An 18568-nucleotide genomic window follows, 5' to 3' on the forward strand; every position below is an offset into this window, starting at 1 on the left:
TTGCATTATGGGTATTTTTGAGTTTCACAAAGTTCGTGAATTGTAGCTTCTAATCCTCATACAGATCACCGGGACGTTTAAGTGTTAGGGCTTTAGTGACGCGATTGTGTCATTTCATGAAAAGAGGATGAGCGACATCTAATGGCTCTACTGCAGTGTTGCAATGACAAAATCCTCAAAAGAAGTCACTGAGTTCATCAAACCTGCTGGCAGGCAGTTCATTTTAAGTATTTCTTTGATTGATGATGACTTTTTATGTCTCCAGGGTGAATCTGAATTTGTATTTTCGTTTGATCTCTATAACGTTTTGCTCATCCGATTAACATTTTTTTCTTAGAAATGTTTCTCAGTAACAACTTCTCTATTGTAACTTGGCTTTGTATAATTAAATCAACAATGGAGCAAGCACTGTTGAGAAAAAACTGAATGAAATTGTTTGCTTGGTACTGTTTTAGAATAGATTAAAATGTCGTCTTATTTTATTGAAATTTTGTCTAGTTATGGGAAATGCCCTTGAATGCTTTATAACTTAATATTTTTTCAGTATTTATGATTGTTAAATGTCCATATAACGATATTTTTAAAAATGCATTCTAGAGGTAGGATATAATATGAATCAAATCCTTCATGTATAGGCCTTTGACCAAATGGCTTATATGACATGTACTGTAAAAGGGCCCAGATTATATACCAAAATAAGGTATAGAAAGAAAACTAGTTCACATCATATGTACATTCATCCCTTTCTTTAGTATTTAGGCAAAAGAAAGGGAATTCTATAAGCTTTAAAAGGAAAAAAAAAAATAATATATATATATATATATATATATATATATGTGTTCTTTTCTCAAAGACATCCCCAGAACCTCTGCAGAACATTAATGAGAAGAATAAGATCTTCTCACAAGTCTCTTCTTCTTCCTCACATCCCTAAAGTCTCTCTAATTACTACAACCTGTCAGCCTCCGCTGGTTGCTGTGGCGACCAACCGTCGACCAGCCGTCGTCATAGCAACCGCAGTGGTTTGTCTGGCTCTCTGAGGGGTGGATGGAGGGAGACAGGAGACGGGGGAGGTGTCCTTATCAGACAGGGAGGTGAGATAACAGAGTTAAAATCACACAGATTAGATAAAAAAAGAGCAGCTGGTGTCAGTCAGGGAAACATCTAAACCACTGAAAAGCTCCGAAGAGGCTTGTGTCAATCCTGCCATCGGTCTAATGAATGTGTTTGGATAAAAGCTGAAGTTATTAAAGACCTGGGCGAAAGAAAAGCAAATTCCTCTTCTTTTTTTTTATGTCTATGTGATTGGTCTCGATCTGTGTGAAATTATCAGAATCATGTTTTAGTATTTGTCAAATATGAAATGTTCTCCGTCCCTCACATTGCTCCCAAAGAGATTTAATTCTACAACCAAGAGAAATGTACACAGAGTTTGATGACTTTCTACTTTGCACATAATGCATATTTACTGTGACTGGATACCTACAATGTCTATTATACCTGGAACATGCCTCCTCTGCCTTTGGCCTGTTTCACTGGACCTCCAACACTGAACCAGCTGCATCTTTGAATTCAATTCAACTTTATTTATATCGCACCACACAGAACACAGTTAATTCTAGGTGCTTTTAACAGAGTGAAATTTAAAAAATAAAATCTACATGAGCAACAGTGGAAAGGAAAAACTCCCTCTAACAGGAAGAAACCTTTGCAGAACCAGAGGTGGCGGCTTTCTGCCATTCCGGTTGGGGTGAGAGGATGGGGGCGAGAAAAGGATAGGACAGACAGATCGGGGGTAAGCAACAGACCCTGGTTCGGGTGGGGGGTGGCTGACAGAACTGAGAGGAAGAGGTAGAGACAGAGTGGTAGAGAGAGAGAGAGGCAGAGAGAAGAAGGGGTTTCTATCTCCAAGGGGTTGGAGATAGAAAGATGTTGAGAGGTAGTAAGAGAGGCAGAAAGAGGTAAAGGTAGAAAAAGAGAGGGGTAGAGGTAGAGAGGCTGAGAAATGACAAGTTAAAATTTAGATAAGCGTTACAAAAACCAGAAATGAAACACTACCTGATTAAAACACAATACTTTATTTAGAAATGACTTGACTAATGTCACTCAGGTGATAAGATACAGACTTCCCAAACCTTACAAGATTATTCTCTCCCAAACTACATCCCTTATTGAGTAAACGCAAATAATAGAAAATTTTATTTTTGTGTGCAAACCATTTGAAAATTTATTTCCTTTAAAGATTTAATAGTTTTATTAAAAAAGATCTGAGGAAAATGTTTTAAATCTTTAAAATCACACACTGCTGAAAAAAAACTAACAAACTGAAAACACATCGTCTTTGCTGGTCTATACTGATGGTGCACTAAACCAACATCAGCAAAGAAATCAAGCAATGCAGTCAGCAATTACACTTAATCTGTGTCACTCACTGAAAAAACAACAATAAAGAAATGACTGGTTGTCATCTGGTGGCGTGTGAGCAAGCAGACATGTCCCCTGACCTCATCGACAGCCACACTCATCCACCACCATGTCCTGGTAGTGTCGCAGCACCACGTTGTCATTGTTGTCATAGTAGAGCATGGAGATGGAGGAGAGGCGGATGGGGACGCAGCAGGGCTGTGGCGTGCCGTACGGGTCCATGGAGTGCACCAAGGTCTGCAGGATGGCGTGGTTGGTGCCATTCAGACGCTCACTGAGTGGGAACGGGCACTCGCCGTGGCAGTAGTTGGCCATGTACCCCTGCGGGGCGATGATCCAGCCCTGCCAACCCACGTCCTTGAAGTCGATGTAGAGGCGGCGAGCCTTGCACACGTTGCTGGGCACCACGGGGAGGCGGACAGCGCTCCTCCTCTGTCTGGAGCGACACTGGTGGGGGTTGAGGGACACGGCCACCAGTGACACCTGGATCTGGGGCACGGTGAAGTCTTCTTCCAGAGAGTGAGCGCCACCAAGATGGAGGGGCTCCCCTGGGCCTGTGCGGACAGGCAGGGCCTCTAAAATCAGACCGTAGTTGCGTCCTGGCTTGCGCCAGCTCTCGGCGAGCATCGTGAGGTTCACCGTGAGGGAGGAGGACTGCGGCAGCAGCTGGACTGACTGGGTCAGGAGCAGCCTGCGATTGGCCAGAGGGTTGGCTTCCCTCAGCGTGGCTCGAATCACTTTATACAGCGACGCATTAACGGCCCAGGTCCCCTTCAGGAGCTCTGAGGGTTTGAGGGGCTTCCAGTGGAACTGGATTTCCAGCTGAGCCAGAGACAGCTGCTCCACAGGCTGCAGGACCGACATGTTGAAGAACAGATGTTTCGCCACACAAGTCTGACTGCTGCTGATCCCCGGAGACGCCATCTGGCCTGCAACACACAGGCAACATTTTGGTGAAAGGACCCTCACAGGGGTTCAGTTCTTTTATTTGTAATGGAAGTAGAGAGTGGGCACATGACAACATCTCAGGAGAAAGATTTATCTTGATCAATCACCTACCTATTTCTGACAGACACCTGTAGACACTCCGAGTCAACAGAGCCACTTGGTTTTAACGCCAACATTTCTTAGTTACGTGGACACGTTTTAGTTTAATGAACTCATTCTTTGATCAGTAAATGTTGTTTAATAGGTCTCCATACATGCATGCTCACATACACACATAATCACAAAGATATTGCACCATTTCAAAGGAAATTGAGTTATTAAAATATTTGATTGTCAACATCTTTGTGCATGTTGTGTTTTCTATTTATGTGATAATAAAAACCGTCTTTTACAAGCATGCATATGATCGCAACCTATAACCAGACATAGTTTGATTGCAAAGAGCCAATAAATATTTTGCCTGATATCATTTTATTTCTTTATGTGCACAAAATAATATAAAAACAGAATTATAAGAAATAGAACCCAACTATGTATGAGAGGAAATTAGCCCAAGAGGCTTATATGAAATCCTTCCCATTGATTAACATTATCTTAGGGAGTTTTTTTAAGAAAATAATCAATGAATGAGCATAGAAAGCTAATAAAGGCTTTTCCCATTAGATCCCATTTAAAGGTAAAGATTGGATGATGATCAGGCATGTGTTAGGATCTTGAAGCATGGAAGGAATTAAGGGTCATAACAATGAAAACCAGAGGCATGTGTGCATCAATTTATCAGATTTTTTTTAAGAATATTTAACAGCTGGATTATTTCTTCAAAAGATTGGGGATTTAAAAAACTCTGTGTAGTATAATTCGACATTTTTCTCGTCGGTCTGTAATGACCAGATTTTCTGTGGATTCTTTTTTTCGGAGTATTTAGGTTTTAATTAACATTGACTGCCCCCACCTTGGTCTTGCACGAACCGGATGATGTTGCCGCGGACTCCGTACTCGGACACCGTGCAGGACTCGCTGTCTCGGGCCTCCGTGCTCTCTGACCTCCGGAACATCTTCCACAGGGCGGCGGGGACGAGGCGGCGCTGCCCGCGGCTCGCTGCGGGCCGGGGCCGCTCCGAGAGCCCCATGGAGCTGAGGAAGACCCGCTCCCGACTCTTCAGCTCCTCCGCAGGTAACCCGGCGTGCACGCCGAGGAAACACAGGGCGATCAGCAGCAGGGGAGTCATGTCTGGCCTCCGGCTTGATTGTGGATTGTGTGTGGCCCACCTGCAACGTCGGTCTCCACCTCAGAGACCCCCTGCTGTGCTGCTGCATGCAGAGTGGCTGGAGATAAGGAGGAGGAGGAAGAGGAGGAGGAGGGACACCTGGAGACTGACCTCAGGTCAAGGGTGGAAAAAAAAAAAACCCTCATAAATTTTCAGCAATGTAGAAGAGTGTTTAATTCTAAGAGCCAAACAAACCTTTACAACAATAGTTTCTTAACAATCAGGAAACAACAGGGCAATGGCTTGAAACAAAGGTGTTTGACTTTATTTTCATCAAGGGGCCGCATCATCATCATAGTTCTTAAAAACTAAAGACTAAAAGAGCTATACATCAAATAAAATTCATCTGGAGCCGCAAAACATGTTGAACCTTTAAAACGAGGTAACACGGCTCATAATATGAGATAAAAGTTTCATCACTACAATTTTAAGCAATTTATTTTTTTGGTATTGTCACCAGTTTTTAAACATGTTTTAGTTATTTTAGTGGGTTTTGGTTTTTTTTGCTCTTTGGGTTTGCTCGGTCCTGATTGGCCGCTGCGGAGCGCCGACATCGCGCTCGACCGGGGAAGTGGAAACTGCCAATGTCACGGCGCCGTGGGTCAGCTGGTATCCGTATAACCTCCTCCCCGTTCCCCGACCCCTCACACCGCCAGCCAGAGTGAGTCAGAGCGGCAGGCAGAGAGGACCGAGGCGGCTCCGGAGCACAGCGGCTTCTCGCAGACTTTTAGGTGAGGATGAGCGGACGGAAGCTCAGCGCTAGCCGCCGTTAGCAGGAAGCTCCGTGAAGTAAACAGTAACTCACGTTGAAGAGAAGCGGAGCTAACGGCGGCTAGCGGAGCTGAAGCGGCAGCACACTGCAGGAGTTCCACTTTAACACCGCCGCTGGGCTTTAACATCTGTAAATGTTAGTTTACACGCATTAATTAGCGCCTTTTTGTCGTGGCCACTGCAGCTGTTGTGCATGAGTGTGTGATGCCAGCGGTGAGGGGGCAGGTTGTTTACGTCAGGCTGCTGTTACCCCCGCTATGCGTGGTATTTCTGGGCCGTGCGGTCCTCTTTCTGCCCTGAAAGGTGAGTCGTGTTGTGTTTGTCCCCCTGGGTCATGTCTGCAGGCAAGCATGATGAACTCCCTCCCTGGAAGAGCAGCCCTGTCTCTGTGCAGGCGCACCTCCGCGGGCGGCATGGGGCTCCTCACAGGCTCCCCTGGGCATCCTTCGGCGGGAGTGACCGGCGACAGGGCCTCCTTCCAGGCGGTGCGGGTGTGCCACTTCGGGACCACCCGGAAGGGCAGCGTCAGCACCAAGAAGAGGGGCTACGACATCACCAGAAACCCGCACCTGAACAAGGTGAGCTCGCACTGCAGGACCAGGAGCGCCCTCCACACATGCATGGAAATACCCAACCACACACACCTCACGAGGCGTTTCACTATCCCTATTTTGTGTGTGTGTTGAAGTCTTTTTGTAAACTTGTTGTTTCCTTATGTCCAGCTCAGCTGATCATCTTTTTCTAGTTTTGTGCCTCTTTCCTGTCATTCTGTGTCTTATTGGGCTGAATTAGCTTCTTTTGCCACTTTGAGGTGTTTTTAAGCTTTCGGCTCCTTGGTCTGATCCAGCAATCCTTTTTAAAAAGAGCGAGAAAAAGAATAAATTGCAATCTATAAAAGAACTACTCATGATTTAAATGTGCTGTCACTACACTCGCAGGGCTTTGTCTACAGACAACACAATGCCCCTCATACCCTCTGCTATGGTTGTGGAAATCTTCTAAACGGAGAGCACCTCATGTTGCATACATCAATCACAAGAGTGGCATGCGAATACCACAGCTTGTGTCTCAGTGAGACAACTATAATTGCCTCACTTAAAGTCCTAGTACCAACTAGGGTTAACCTATAAAGATTAACAGTATATCAATCTTCTATGTTTGCCCAGTTTAGAGTCGGGCTGATATACAATTGTCCACCAAGAGCCTTGCCTATTATTAAACTTTTTTTCTTACCATTGTGAAAAGAGAAATTACTCCTGTGTGTATTGCTGACACCACAAGAACAGAAGAACAGATAGAGAAGCTAAAGCAGAGTTTATTGCTTTGATTTTTGGTTGATGGGTTGGTCACAGTTCTTTCCGCTGGCAATGCGCGGTCAGCACTTACATGCCGTTGACTCACAGGTCAGTGAAGGGCAGTCAGGAAGTAGACAGAGACTTGAATCGCAGAAAAGAAAACATTAAACACCTCTGAATAGATGTCTGCTTTTGCTCATTTTCAGGGAGATTTCTTTACGGACAGTTTTCATTTTTGACACTGTGCAGCAACTTCTTTTTTTACAGATTTCCTTCAGGAAGGATGAGGTGCAGTGTCCACATTTTCACAGCCAGTAAACAAACCTTGCAACTAGTTGTATAAATTAATCTCCTCCTATTTATATTTAGCCATAAAGTTATACCACAGGTGCCGTATCTTTATAGCAACCATTGACAAAATGCTGATCAATGCAAATCCATTGATGTATTCTATTTTTTTTTTTTTTAACTCTTGTTGTATATTAACAGATCTGTTGCCTGATTTAATTACACCTGCACTGTGTCACCTTCATGGGTTTATGTTCCCTGCTCACTGTAATTGGGTTGGCTTAAGTCTGTTAATCTGTGACTTTCTCTTTGGATTATTCTCAAAACACATACATTTGTAAAGGAGGTTTCCCTTCAAGATGATTTAGAGCGGGAGTGTCAAATTCATCTTAGTTTATGCAGACAGATTTTATATCAATTGGGCCAGACCCGTATGAAGATGGCAGAATGGCTTATAAATACTTACAACTCGTGAGTTTTCTCTTGGATTTAACATGATCTTTTCAGGATACACTTCTTATCAACAAATTAATCTTCTCTCGTGAAAAATAGTGCAATCTGACATCAACCCTATCACATTCTGCTAAACGTTTGTCGCTTCTCAGTATGCAGCATCTCTTTAGGTTTTCACCTGTTTTCATGTTGACGTGGTGGGGACTAGTTTCGATGAGTGATTACCTTGTGGAGTCCGTCAAACTAAATTTTCCTTTTCTGCTCCTTCGTCTCCTGTTATATTGCGAGCTTTGGTTTATACTGCCCAAATATATTGTTTGAAGCCTTTTTTAATGAGGTCTTTAAAAAAAACACAGGATATATGTAATCATTTATGAAGTTACTGGACTCCGTATCATTGCGGTATTGTTTTGGCTCCTGTTTGGCCTTACTTTTTTTGGCCTTTTTTCCTTTCACCATATATGGTCATACTTCATACGTTCATGGAGCAACACACACAAACTGGTTTAAAGTGGCGTGCCAGTGGCACTCTGGTGCAGTGTGAGCGTGGTGTGAAAGCATCCAGATGAACTTCCCTGTGTGCTCACAGGTTTGAGCAGTTAGTTTGATTGTACCTTCTTCCTTGAGAATATCACTCATCAAACTTGGTGAAGGAGAGTCTCCACCACCAAGATCAAATACCTCATTAATATTTGGTCCAACAATCTCAAACATCGACAGAAGTAAAACTTGGTTCGACAAGTTGGTCGTAGCCACGTAAACGTAACGCTCTGTAGTCATGGAGACAAGACGCTTCATCAGCTAAACCGGCATTTAGACCAGAGGGGCAAAAGTAGATATGAACAGGGCCTAATCTATTAAGTTTCATTTTTGTTTGTTCCAATTATGCAGTCTTAACAGGTGGGCAAACTTGGAATTGAAAAATGCAGTTAATGCTTTTATTTGATTTTCTTTTCAACACTGTGCAAGGTCACCTTGCAGAGCTGACTTTGTTCCACGTGTTTGACGTTCCTGTTAACTCCAGTTAACTTGTGGTTCCAAAAACATTCAGTGTCAATACACAGATTAGTTCTCTGTGAAACTCTTCTTAGTAAATCCACTGATTTAGAAACCCTCTTGACCAAAAGTGCTTGACATTGTCGGCCACATGCGCTCACCAATGGAGACAGCTGCCATGCAAGGCCCTCAGTCCATTCATTCAGAAAGAATTGTGGTCCAGTGTCTTGCTCGGGGACAGATATGGATTGAAGCAGCAACATTGTGATTGAGGGAACGACCCGCTCTACCAACCGAGTCATAGCTGCCCCAATGCAGCGAGTTCATCGACTGTACATGTATCTCATGTAAATATCAGCTATCACATTTCACACTGGCCCCTGCCAACATGAATAATTTACTGGGACAATGTGGGCACACACACAAGCTGAAGCCAGGAGGGCTGCTTTATTCCTCATGTAGGTCACCGTTTTCTCCGTCATGAGAGAATGGAGGGACGGAGAGTGAGATGAAGCGGCGATGTGGGAAGAGAAGTGGAGCTGACAGGGGAGTGGGTTCAGGCGCCCCCACTATTGGACGGAATAAATAGATTAGATTCACTCCCCTCCGATCACGCTTTAGGAGGCCTGCCAAAACTGAGAGAAACCTGCAGCAGCAGTGACTACTCAGCTCAGTGCTGTAAATGTTAGAGTAAAACCCGCATCAATCCATATCTGGACTTTTCATTGTATTTTCCCTTGAAATAACAAGTAATTCTTGACTGAAACATGAAAAAGACCACCATACTTGGGCGTGTATATGAGTCACCACTAACCCGTCTCCGTTATGACTAACGCATGAGTCACTGCGGTCTGGATGTGTAGTTCGGTCTGTGGGCTTTACCTCATGTGAACCCGTTGGTGTTGTATAACCAGGCTTCTTCCACTCTGCAGGGAATGGCGTTCACCCTGGAAGAGCGCTTGCAGCTGGGTATCCACGGTCTGCTGCCCCCTTGCTTCCTGTCCCAGGATGTGCAAGTGCTGCGCGTCATGAAGAGCTACGAAACGCGCTCCAACCCTCTGGACAAGTGAGACGGCAGACCCCCACAACAACTCACAGGGATTAAGATAGTAACACGGCAGCTGCAGACGTTCAATGAGTTCGTCTCATGGAAAGTGTTGTTTATCGGGGCCTGTCCTACATTATGATTCAAATCTTCTTCTTCACATCTGTTGAAGAGGAGTTTTTTTTTGTTTGTTTGTTTTTTTTCCATTCCTCATGTGATTAAAAGTTTCTGTGGAAAGTCTGAGGCTTATAGTGGTTGAGTCACGCGATGCATTCCAGTGGGAGCATTTTCAGCATCTCTCTATAACCCCAATTTCTTTTCTGCCCAGATTTCTACTGCATCACTAAACTATATAACATAAACTTAACCCTCTCACAATCAGTTCTGTATTTTATGTTAGACTTGTACTTAAATGACATGCAATGATCTATTGTCTGACCTCAGATGTCTGGACTTCTAGGATTCTTGGAAGCAAATGTTTTGTTCCTATTACTAACTAAGGTCTTGTAGGACAGATGGTTGTTGAGATTAAATGCCAGAGGTTTCAATCTGCCCATATTTTAGCTGGCGTGTGTTAAGATGTTCAAATAAGAAACTGCATGAATTGTTTTGGTGAGATAAATGGGGGCGGGGGGTTGCTGTTATGGAGTCTGGCGGGGGGGTTATAACGCCACTTTAAGGCAATTTAGCAAAATATTTGGAAAGTAAATGTTTGTGCCTATGTGTCATGAGGATGACACTTGTACTCACAACAATCAAATGTGCACATCCCTCTCTTACACTAGTCGTCGTTCTGTTAACTACAACGAGGCTAAGTAGCAGAATGAATTGTAGCATTAGAGCTGCTGTCTGACAGTCTTTTTGTTGTGTTCAGGTACATCTTGTTGATGACACTGCAGGACAGGAACGAGAAGCTGTTCTACCGTCTGCTGACCTCTGACATCGAGGAGTTCATGCCCATCGTGTACACGCCCACCGTCGGCCTGGCCTGTCAGCAGTACGGACTCGCCTTCAGGAGACCACGGTGAGATTTCAGCTGAGCTCGTGTGAGCGATCACATTTTTTTGTTTGAGACTTAGAAAATTATGTGTGATAGGAGACAATTCTATGCTAGAGAATTATCTGTAATCTTACCACCCTGCTTTCAACAGCGGACTTTTCATCACCATCCATGACCGAGGCCACATCGCCACCGTGCTTAACTCCTGGCCTGAAGAAGACATAAAGGTAGTGGTCAGACGCTCTGACAGCGAGCTGCTCAACTCTGCTCAGACTGTTGCAGCACCTCGTGTTTGTCTCTGTCCAGGCCATCGTGGTCACCGACGGCGAGCGGATCCTCGGCCTGGGAGACCTGGGCGGCTACGGGATGGGAATCCCAGTGGGGAAGCTGGCTCTGTACACGGCCTGTGGGGGAGTTCGGCCGCAGCAGTGTCTCCCTGTGCTGCTGGACGTCGGCACTGATAACCAGGTGAATGTGGTTTTACAAGCGGCTGCTGCACTTCATATCTGCTCGCTTCAGATTACATATCAGCAGAGTTTAGACAATCACTGAAATGTCTCGTTAATCATTCACTAACTCAAGATGGTTCTTTGGATCTTTGTTTTATTGTTGTTCCTTTGATTTGATTTTCTACGTCTTTTATTTTCTACATTTTGCAAGTTTTGCATTCTGTCCCCAGTGGTGAACGTGGGCACGAGTTATTATCCCATTGAGAAGTAGAATCTCTTTAGGAGCCGGTCTGTTGCAATGTATAAATGTATTAAATAGAATACAGATATTATCGGTTTCTGTTTAATCGATTGTGCTTTCTGTTTTGTGCAGGCCCTGCTTGATGACCCTCTTTACATTGGCCTGAAGCACAAGAGAATCCGAGGAAAAGAGTACGACGACCTGATCGATGAGTTCATGCAGGCCGTGACGGACAAGTGAGTGATGATGACGCGTGTTGGGTTTGAGGAACTGTATTGTTCGGGGTTTGCATGTTTTCCCTGCGAGTGTGTCGTCCTCACTTCCAGTATGTGGGCGCTGGCATGGTTTAGTGTTGCTACACGTATATTGATATTTGTTTTTGATTTATCCCTCTGTTGCCCCGCAGGTACGGAATGAACTGTTTGATTCAGTTTGAAGACTTTGCCAACAGCAATGCCTTCCGCATCCTCCACAAATACAGGAATCGATATTGTACCTTCAACGACGACATCCAAGGTATTCGGAGTGTTCCATATTGTATCGGTAGCAACGGGACTGCGATCAGGACATCTTCATTTCAAGTGACTCTTTGTCTCGAACTAGTCTTTTAGTTAGGTCTTTTGATTCCTACATTTTAAGGGAATGGGATTGTAGCATTTTAAAAAAGGGATTTCTGTTGAAAATTGCAAATTATTTTTGGTTTTCAGTAGCATAAGAAAGAATTGATGCTGTTTTGAGCAGATTATTCGCAGCTGGTATTGACGGAAGAAGTCCCAATGCTACATTATTTGCCGTCATAAGACACATTTTACAGTCTGTGATGCCTCTCTCCTCCAGGCACGGCCTCGGTGGCTGTCGCCGGCGTTTTGGCAGCTTTGAAGCTCACCAAGAACAAACTGTTGGACCACACGTTTGTGTTTCAGGGGGCAGGCGAGGTGAGAACACTTGAGGCTGTTTAAAGTTAGAAAGAAAAAGAGAGTGAATTAGTAGTTTGAAGCCAACTGAAATGAGAGACTTTGATGCAGACTGTCCCACTTTTCTTCTCACCAGGCTGCTCTGGGTATCGCTAACCTGCTTATAATGGCCATGGCCAAAGAGGGGCTGCCTAAAGCAGAGGCTGCTAAGAGGATCTGGATGGTGGACTCAAAGGGCCTCATTGTCAAGGTAACTTGTTGCATTGATGGGACACATATGTGAGCAAACAAGTGGAGTGTTTCAAACACGTTTCACCCCCACGCAGGGTCGAGGTCACCTCAACCACGAGAAGCAGGACTTTGCTCATGACCACCCACACCTGAAGACGCTGGAGGAGGTGGTAAGCACCATCAAACCCACCGCCATCATCGGTGAGTGAACCGAAGAGGATTATGGCATTTTTCCAGAATTTGTATTTCACGAAAGATACCCGGGTTTGTCGACATCTTGGCGTCATTCAAACGCCTGAAGTTTCCCGAAGCAGGAGTCTATTTGTAAACTCGATCCCGCAAGATCTCTATTCATACTGGGGAAAATGTGTAATGCTCAGTTTCACAGCTTTTAAGACTATTCCCGTGGCTTGAATACTATTTCTTTGAGAAAGTCTGACTTTTTATCGGTCAAATGTTAATATTTTCGCTGGAGCTGCCGCAACACCATCTTTGACATGGTCTCTGATCAGACATGATACCTTTTATGAGAGGTCGATTTTAAAGATTTTTTTCTGGTAGAGTAACTTTAAGTTTTGGGATTTCAGCTTGTTGAGACATGGAGTTATCAGTACTTCAGATTGACTCATGCTGGCGATGCAAACTCACACTGATATTAGTTTGAGTAATGGCCAGCTTTTAGTAAGTGGTGCACTCCTTCTGCCAGGTTCAAATTACAATGCAGCTCCAAGTGATTATACGTCTGTCAGCTAAATTTAACGGGCACCAGGATACACACTGTGCTTCACCCCACGAAGCCTCGTCAGAAGAAATATCATCATGAAAACAGAAGGGTTTGATATGTTAAAGTGTAAGAACTGCAGAAATGGGACATTTTAGTATCAGATATTAAAGTGTCTGCACACATGGACTGTTGTTATGTTGCAGGCTGAGCACATGTATACTTCCACCTCCACCTCCACACCACCTGTGTGGTGCTAGTTTCAGATTTGACATGAGCGGTGGCAGTCATTCTGACAGGAAGAGACGCCTCTGGTGGTTTCAAAGCAACACAGACTCTTCTGATACACAATCTCAAATCGATTACGACAAAGAGCCTTGGCTCAATATCATGACCAGCCAGGGTGAATTAAATGTCTATGAAACTATGGGTGCAGGATCTGCAGTTCTTGGAGTACAAATGTCGGCCTTAAACATGAAGACAAACGTGTGCAATTCTGGCCGTATTGGATGAAAGATGAGCATTCATGACATTATCTCCTTGTGGATTAAAATTGGTGGTTCTATATGGAGGGTGAGAGATTCACCGACAGCCGCCGTCACAGTCGAATAACCACAGACGCCAGAAAAGCCAGCGCTCAGTCTCACTGCACTGCTCCTTGTGACTGCTGCTGCTGAAGCTGCTGCTGCTGCTGATGACAGAAATGTGGTGGCGATGAAAGCGAAAGCAGCGCTGCACCAAACTATTTTAAGTAGATTCCGAAAGAGTTCAAATTAAAAGGAAAGGCCAAAACAACACTCTCGGTCAACTCTCCATCCGGGGATATTTCTTTGCTGCTCGAAAAACAGTTTGGTTCTTGTTTGGCTTTATTTATTTTTATTTTGTAGTCAAACTTACAGCTGGACACAAGTTTATGAATTAGTGAAGAGGAGGATGACGTTTGTATTCCAAAATAAGCTCAAAACAACAATGCCGTCTGTCGACGCTGCAAAGTGTGGAGTTTGTACCTGCATGGATGAGAAAGCAGACGTGTGTAGGTCTCTAACGTTATATTAAATGTTCACAAATGAAAAGCAGACCAGCACCAGAAGCAGGTTTACCTTGATAGACGATGGTAACTAGAGGAAATAGTTTGTCCTCCACTTTCCAGAAGCATTTTTTTTTTAGTCTGTCACATTTTCTAAAACTTTCATAACCCACATTGTTTGTTTTTATCTACTCCCAACCAGCTTTGGAAAAACAGAGAAACTTATGGCAGGTGACTTTCTTTCCTGCTGTTTGTTTTTTTTTTTCTTCCCCCAAAGCACAAAAACGTTTTTGTGATTTGCATCTTTTTGCTAATTCATTTAATCTCGTATCAAAGTTTCAAAACAATTTTTGATTTGTATATCTGCTTTTTTGTTTTAAACTTTTTAACACCATGATGATTGGCTGGTTTAATCCCTAACACCACTTTCACTGATCTCACAGAAGAAATTAAAATAAAACAATCAACATATTACTTACAATTCAGTGACTGTAATTTTAAGGAGATTTAATTTAAACCAAGAGGGGGGGGGGGAAGAAATCCCCCAAACATCAGTATTGTTCCCGTCTCTTCCTGAAGCCGGGTGAAGTTTTTGTGTTTGAGATGGAAAACTGATCTTCGTTTTGGGTTTTGTCCTGGATGTGAAGGCGTGGCTGCAATCGCAGGAGCGTTTACCGAGAAAATCATCAAAGATATGGCGTCCTTCAACGAGAGGCCGATCATCTTCGCCCTGAGCAACCCCACCAGCAAGGCCGAGTGCACAGCCGAGCAGTGCTACCAGCTCACAGAGGTGAAGTGGAGAACATTAGTTCTTTGATGCTCCTGGAAATGAATCATTTACCACTGGAACTAATAGGAAAAAAAAAAGAAAAAAAAAAAGCAGAGCTGATCATGTCTGGTCCACCCGGGAAAAACGTGTCCAATCTTCTCTGCCATTAACAAACGGCTTCTCTTTGACACAGAACCTCTACTGATTCATTTTAAACAATGAATCGGCCCTCAAAGCATTTTGTGATGTCGTGGCTTCAACAAGTTCAGCGTAAACATGTGATCAGTTTTTTTTCCCACTCTTGTTATCGTCTGTCTTCATATTTCTTATCTGCTCTCTCTCCTCTCTGATCAGGGCCGGGGCATCTTCGCCAGTGGCAGTCCTTTCAGTAAAGTGACGCTGGCTGACGGACGCACCTTTTACCCCGGGCAGGGAAACAACGCCTACGTCTTCCCCGGAGTCGCTCTGGGAGTCATCGCCTGCGGCGTGCGCCACATATCTGATGACGTCTTCCTCACCACTGCGGAGGTAGTTTTGATGAGGGTTTTGGACAGGAGACTATAAAAGTCTGCGGCTGGTTTGTTCTCCTGCGTGCTTTCCACAACAATGCCTACATGTTGAGTTTTCATCGAGGCGTTTCACCAGCTCCAAACCAAACCGTGGCAGGAATTGACTTTGCGTGTCGTTTACGATAAACTCTGACTATACAGGACTTCAGTGACCAATCACATCGCGTTGTTTGGTCTGCTGCCTTCACACGATCATCCAACATTCAGTCAAACTGACTTGTGTTTGCATGCGGACTGAAACGTGCTCGTTTGAAGCTCGCCAGCGTTGAAGGCAGAACAAACTGTGATCGTGTAATTTTTCATGGCAAATGTGAGCATGATTGTCAAATGGTTTCCTTTTTTTGAACATGGGGTATTTTAGTTAATTTTTAAAAGTTTTTTTTTTTTTAACTTTATCACTCTTATGACACAAATCCCCATGGATCCTTCTCCTCTCGTCTTTCTTCACAGGCGATAGCTGGTATGGTCACAGAGGAGCACCTGGCCGAGGGACGACTTTATCCTCCGCTCAGCACCATCAGGGAGGTCTCCTTTAAGATCGCAGTGAAGGTAGGCACACCTGGAAAAAGCACTCATTCTTTAAGTAAAAGTACACATGCTGGTGTTTCTAGTATACGTAAGTCAAAGTACCAATTAATCTTCATGAATAAAAGTAAAAAAGAAATATTGTATGTGTGACAGAAAAAAATTATTAAGTTTCTGAGGAATCATGAACCTTTTTTTTCATCGTTCAAATGAGCACAAACACACTAAAACAATTTTTGTAATAATAGTGTGGAAACACCAGGTTCATCAGTAGAAACGACTTGGATAATGATTCAACTTGTTTCAGTTTCAAACCAGAAAGTGAATTTTCTTAAAAGATGGTGATGCCCTTGCTTGGCTTCATATGAAACAAAATCATTCAAATGAAAATAAATGAAAGAACTGGAACGAAGTTTTGGATTTATTAATGTAGCAACGTAACTTCATTACTCCTAAATTCATCAACTTCTGCAGTTTCAGTGTGAATGATGAGGAACGAGTCAGTTTGGATAAAAAAATAGGAATGTTTGAGAGAAAAATTGGTGAAAAACCTACTTCAGCACAGTAACATTCAGTTACTTCCCACCACTGAATCGATCTTAACCAGAGTCTTCATCCATCCTGGAGTCGTGAAGATTAAAGCCTGAAGGTGTAACGGCAGCACTGGACTAAAACTCAATGTAATGACCTCTTTAACCATTAAAGAAGAAATCCTTATTATTTAAAGGTTACTGCTTAATTTATACCCATTTAGTACCTGAATAGTGATTCGGCTCCTGATTTACAACCATTTCTTACTCTTGTTTATGAATGATGTTAATAAATGTAAATGAACTGCTACACGCAGCTTTCTTGTTTAGTATTTTTTGGGCTGTCCGTTGAGATTGCCGTCAGTGTAGGATTTGAAGATGAAAGGGTTGAAATAATTGTGCAGGGCCGCGTTTAATGAGTGAAGCCCGTCGTTCTGCTGGTCGGTGTAGCGGTACAACAGGTTACTGGTATTAACCTGAGAATGTAAAAACTATTCCCTCGTACACACGGCAGGGGAAAAAATAGTGCAATAGAGGGAAGTTCAGTTTTCAAACATATTGTGTCCAGTGAGTCGTGAAGCATTGTCAAAGTCTACACAAGCTCCCTCTAGTGGTGTGTGGAGGAAAGTCATACATATGTTTTTGAAAGGGAGAAACATTTAAAATGATCCAAATAGATCACAACTTGACATTAGATTTTATATTTTTCTTTTTTGTCAATATCATCCTGCAATGTCTGACTGTAAAACACTTCTGAATAGATGAGAATAATATTTTATGATGCTTTGTGTCAGACTAGCAGTACCAGTTTAAGTGCTGTGATAATGTTGGTTGTACAGTGTGGTTTAGTTTTTTACATAAATGATCAACATGTCTCCTTTGTGAACCGTCCATAAGATTAAACACTGTGAAAGTTCTGCGACCCACTGTATAATAATCCATCTAACCAGTTTTCCTTGTGTCTCCTCGTCCAGCTGGTCAACTATGCCTACAAGCATAACATTGCTTCGCTGTACCCTGAGCCCAAAGACAAAGAGGCGTTCGTGCTGTCGCACATCTACAGTCCCGATTACGACTCCTTCACTCTGGACACCTACAGCTGGCCGCAGGAAGCCATGAGCGTCCAGGACGTGTGACGCCTCTGAACTGAATATGCTGCAGTGGTTTTAACTTCTGCATCGCCTCCATTCAGATTTATTTTTATTTTTTAAACTTCTCGCTTTTTAGCTTTGTTGTCAGTGAGCGTGTCCCTCATTCAGATGGACGCTTTTTATTAGGTTTAAATATTAAACATGCAGTGCATAGTCAGGCTTTCCATGTCTTTTAAAGTCTTTATATTCTCCATAAAAATCATTTTCTTCTTTTAGCTTCCAGGGAAACTTATTAGACATACGCACAACAGCAGTATAAACATATCACTTTTACAGATTGGATAACACTCGCCTCATGAGAGCCTCCAAGTCGCTTCAGCACATTAAACCAGTGTGACAAGAAGAGGAAGAACAAGCAGTGATTCACAGCATCACACACTGCTTTCTTTTGTCCTCACAAGCTGAAGAGTTATTTAGAAGCTTAAAGTCCTATTAGAAACTCTTTGTGCCTCTTTCTGTGTGACCTCAGGACATCACTGCTCCACATTGCCACTTTGAAAACCTCCGACCATTTTAAAAGCCCCATGAGGCTCGTCCCTGAAGCAGAGTCTCCGTGTTTCACACTCCTATCATCAGGCACATATTTGAACCTGCAACACGGGACTGAACACTCTTTAAATTATTTTTGATGGCAGGCGCATTTAAATCGATTGGATGTTTTGCCAGCGAGCTGGAGTAACCGTCAGGATGTTTTTGTATACAGTGTGGTCTGTTTGTGTGCGTTTTGTCTTCTTTTAGCTTTGTACAGAGCTCAGTTGTGTTTTTGCCAAAGTTACTGATGAACTGTATCTTTTACCCCTGAAGAACATGATCCTGTGCAAGATTTCGTACTGAAATATGCTTTGAGTTTTGAAAGGGAAGATGAAGCTTTTTCAATAAAACTCTGGAAAAATGTGTCGAGTGCTGGCGGATCTATTCGTTGATTTATTCTCATCAGAGATCATCTGTGAAGC

The 18568-nt window shown here is 43.3% G+C and overlaps 2 protein-coding genes across 2 annotated transcripts; one reads left to right on the top strand and one right to left on the bottom strand.

Moving 5' to 3' along the window:
- Positions 1 to 2057: 2057 nt before the first annotated feature.
- On the bottom strand, positions 2058 to 4746 carry gdf3 (growth differentiation factor 3). The gene is made up of 2 exons (XM_080478069.1): positions 4325 to 4746; positions 2058 to 3353 (listed from the first exon to the last, which is right to left on the bottom strand). Exons 1-2 carry the CDS (start codon positions 4599 to 4601, stop codon positions 2506 to 2508), a joined length of 1125 nt encoding a protein of 374 aa, XP_080334195.1. The 5' UTR covers positions 4602 to 4746; the 3' UTR covers positions 2058 to 2505.
- A 435-nt stretch (positions 4747 to 5181) lies between these two features.
- me3 (malic enzyme 3, NADP(+)-dependent, mitochondrial) lies at positions 5182 to 18496 on the top strand. The gene is made up of 15 exons (XM_080478070.1): positions 5182 to 5371; positions 5756 to 5989; positions 9376 to 9509; positions 10363 to 10512; positions 10640 to 10715; positions 10795 to 10956; positions 11311 to 11414; positions 11585 to 11694; positions 12016 to 12113; positions 12229 to 12342; positions 12419 to 12524; positions 14719 to 14861; positions 15195 to 15368; positions 15860 to 15958; positions 17439 to 18496. The coding sequence occupies exons 2-15, from the start codon at positions 5762 to 5764 to the stop codon at positions 17598 to 17600; spliced, it is 1860 nt and encodes a 619-aa protein (XP_080334196.1). The 5' UTR covers positions 5182 to 5371; positions 5756 to 5761; the 3' UTR covers positions 17601 to 18496.
- The last annotated feature ends 72 nt before the right edge of the window (positions 18497 to 18568 follow it).

This window comes from Lipophrys pholis (genome assembly GCF_963383615.2).
Source record: "Lipophrys pholis genome assembly, chromosome: 13".
NCBI classification, from domain to species: Eukaryota; Metazoa; Chordata; class Actinopteri; order Blenniiformes; family Blenniidae; genus Lipophrys; species Lipophrys pholis.

Coding starts and splice junctions, on each gene's coding strand:
- gdf3 (XM_080478069.1), bottom strand. CDS start 4,601: ATGACTCCCCTGCTGCTGATCGCCCTGTGTTTCCTCGGCGTGCACGCC. Junction 3,354..4,324: donor CCGGTTCGTGCAAGACCAAG/GTGGGGGCAGTC, acceptor TGTGTGTTGCAG/GCCAGATGGCGTCTCCGGGG.
- me3 (XM_080478070.1), top strand. CDS start 5,762: ATGATGAACTCCCTCCCTGGAAGAGCAGCCCTGTCTCTGTGCAGGCGC. Junction 10,716..10,794: donor GGCCTGAAGAAGACATAAAG/GTAGTGGTCAGA, acceptor GTCTCTGTCCAG/GCCATCGTGGTCACCGACGG. Junction 12,114..12,228: donor TGTTTCAGGGGGCAGGCGAG/GTGAGAACACTT, acceptor TCTTCTCACCAG/GCTGCTCTGGGTATCGCTAA.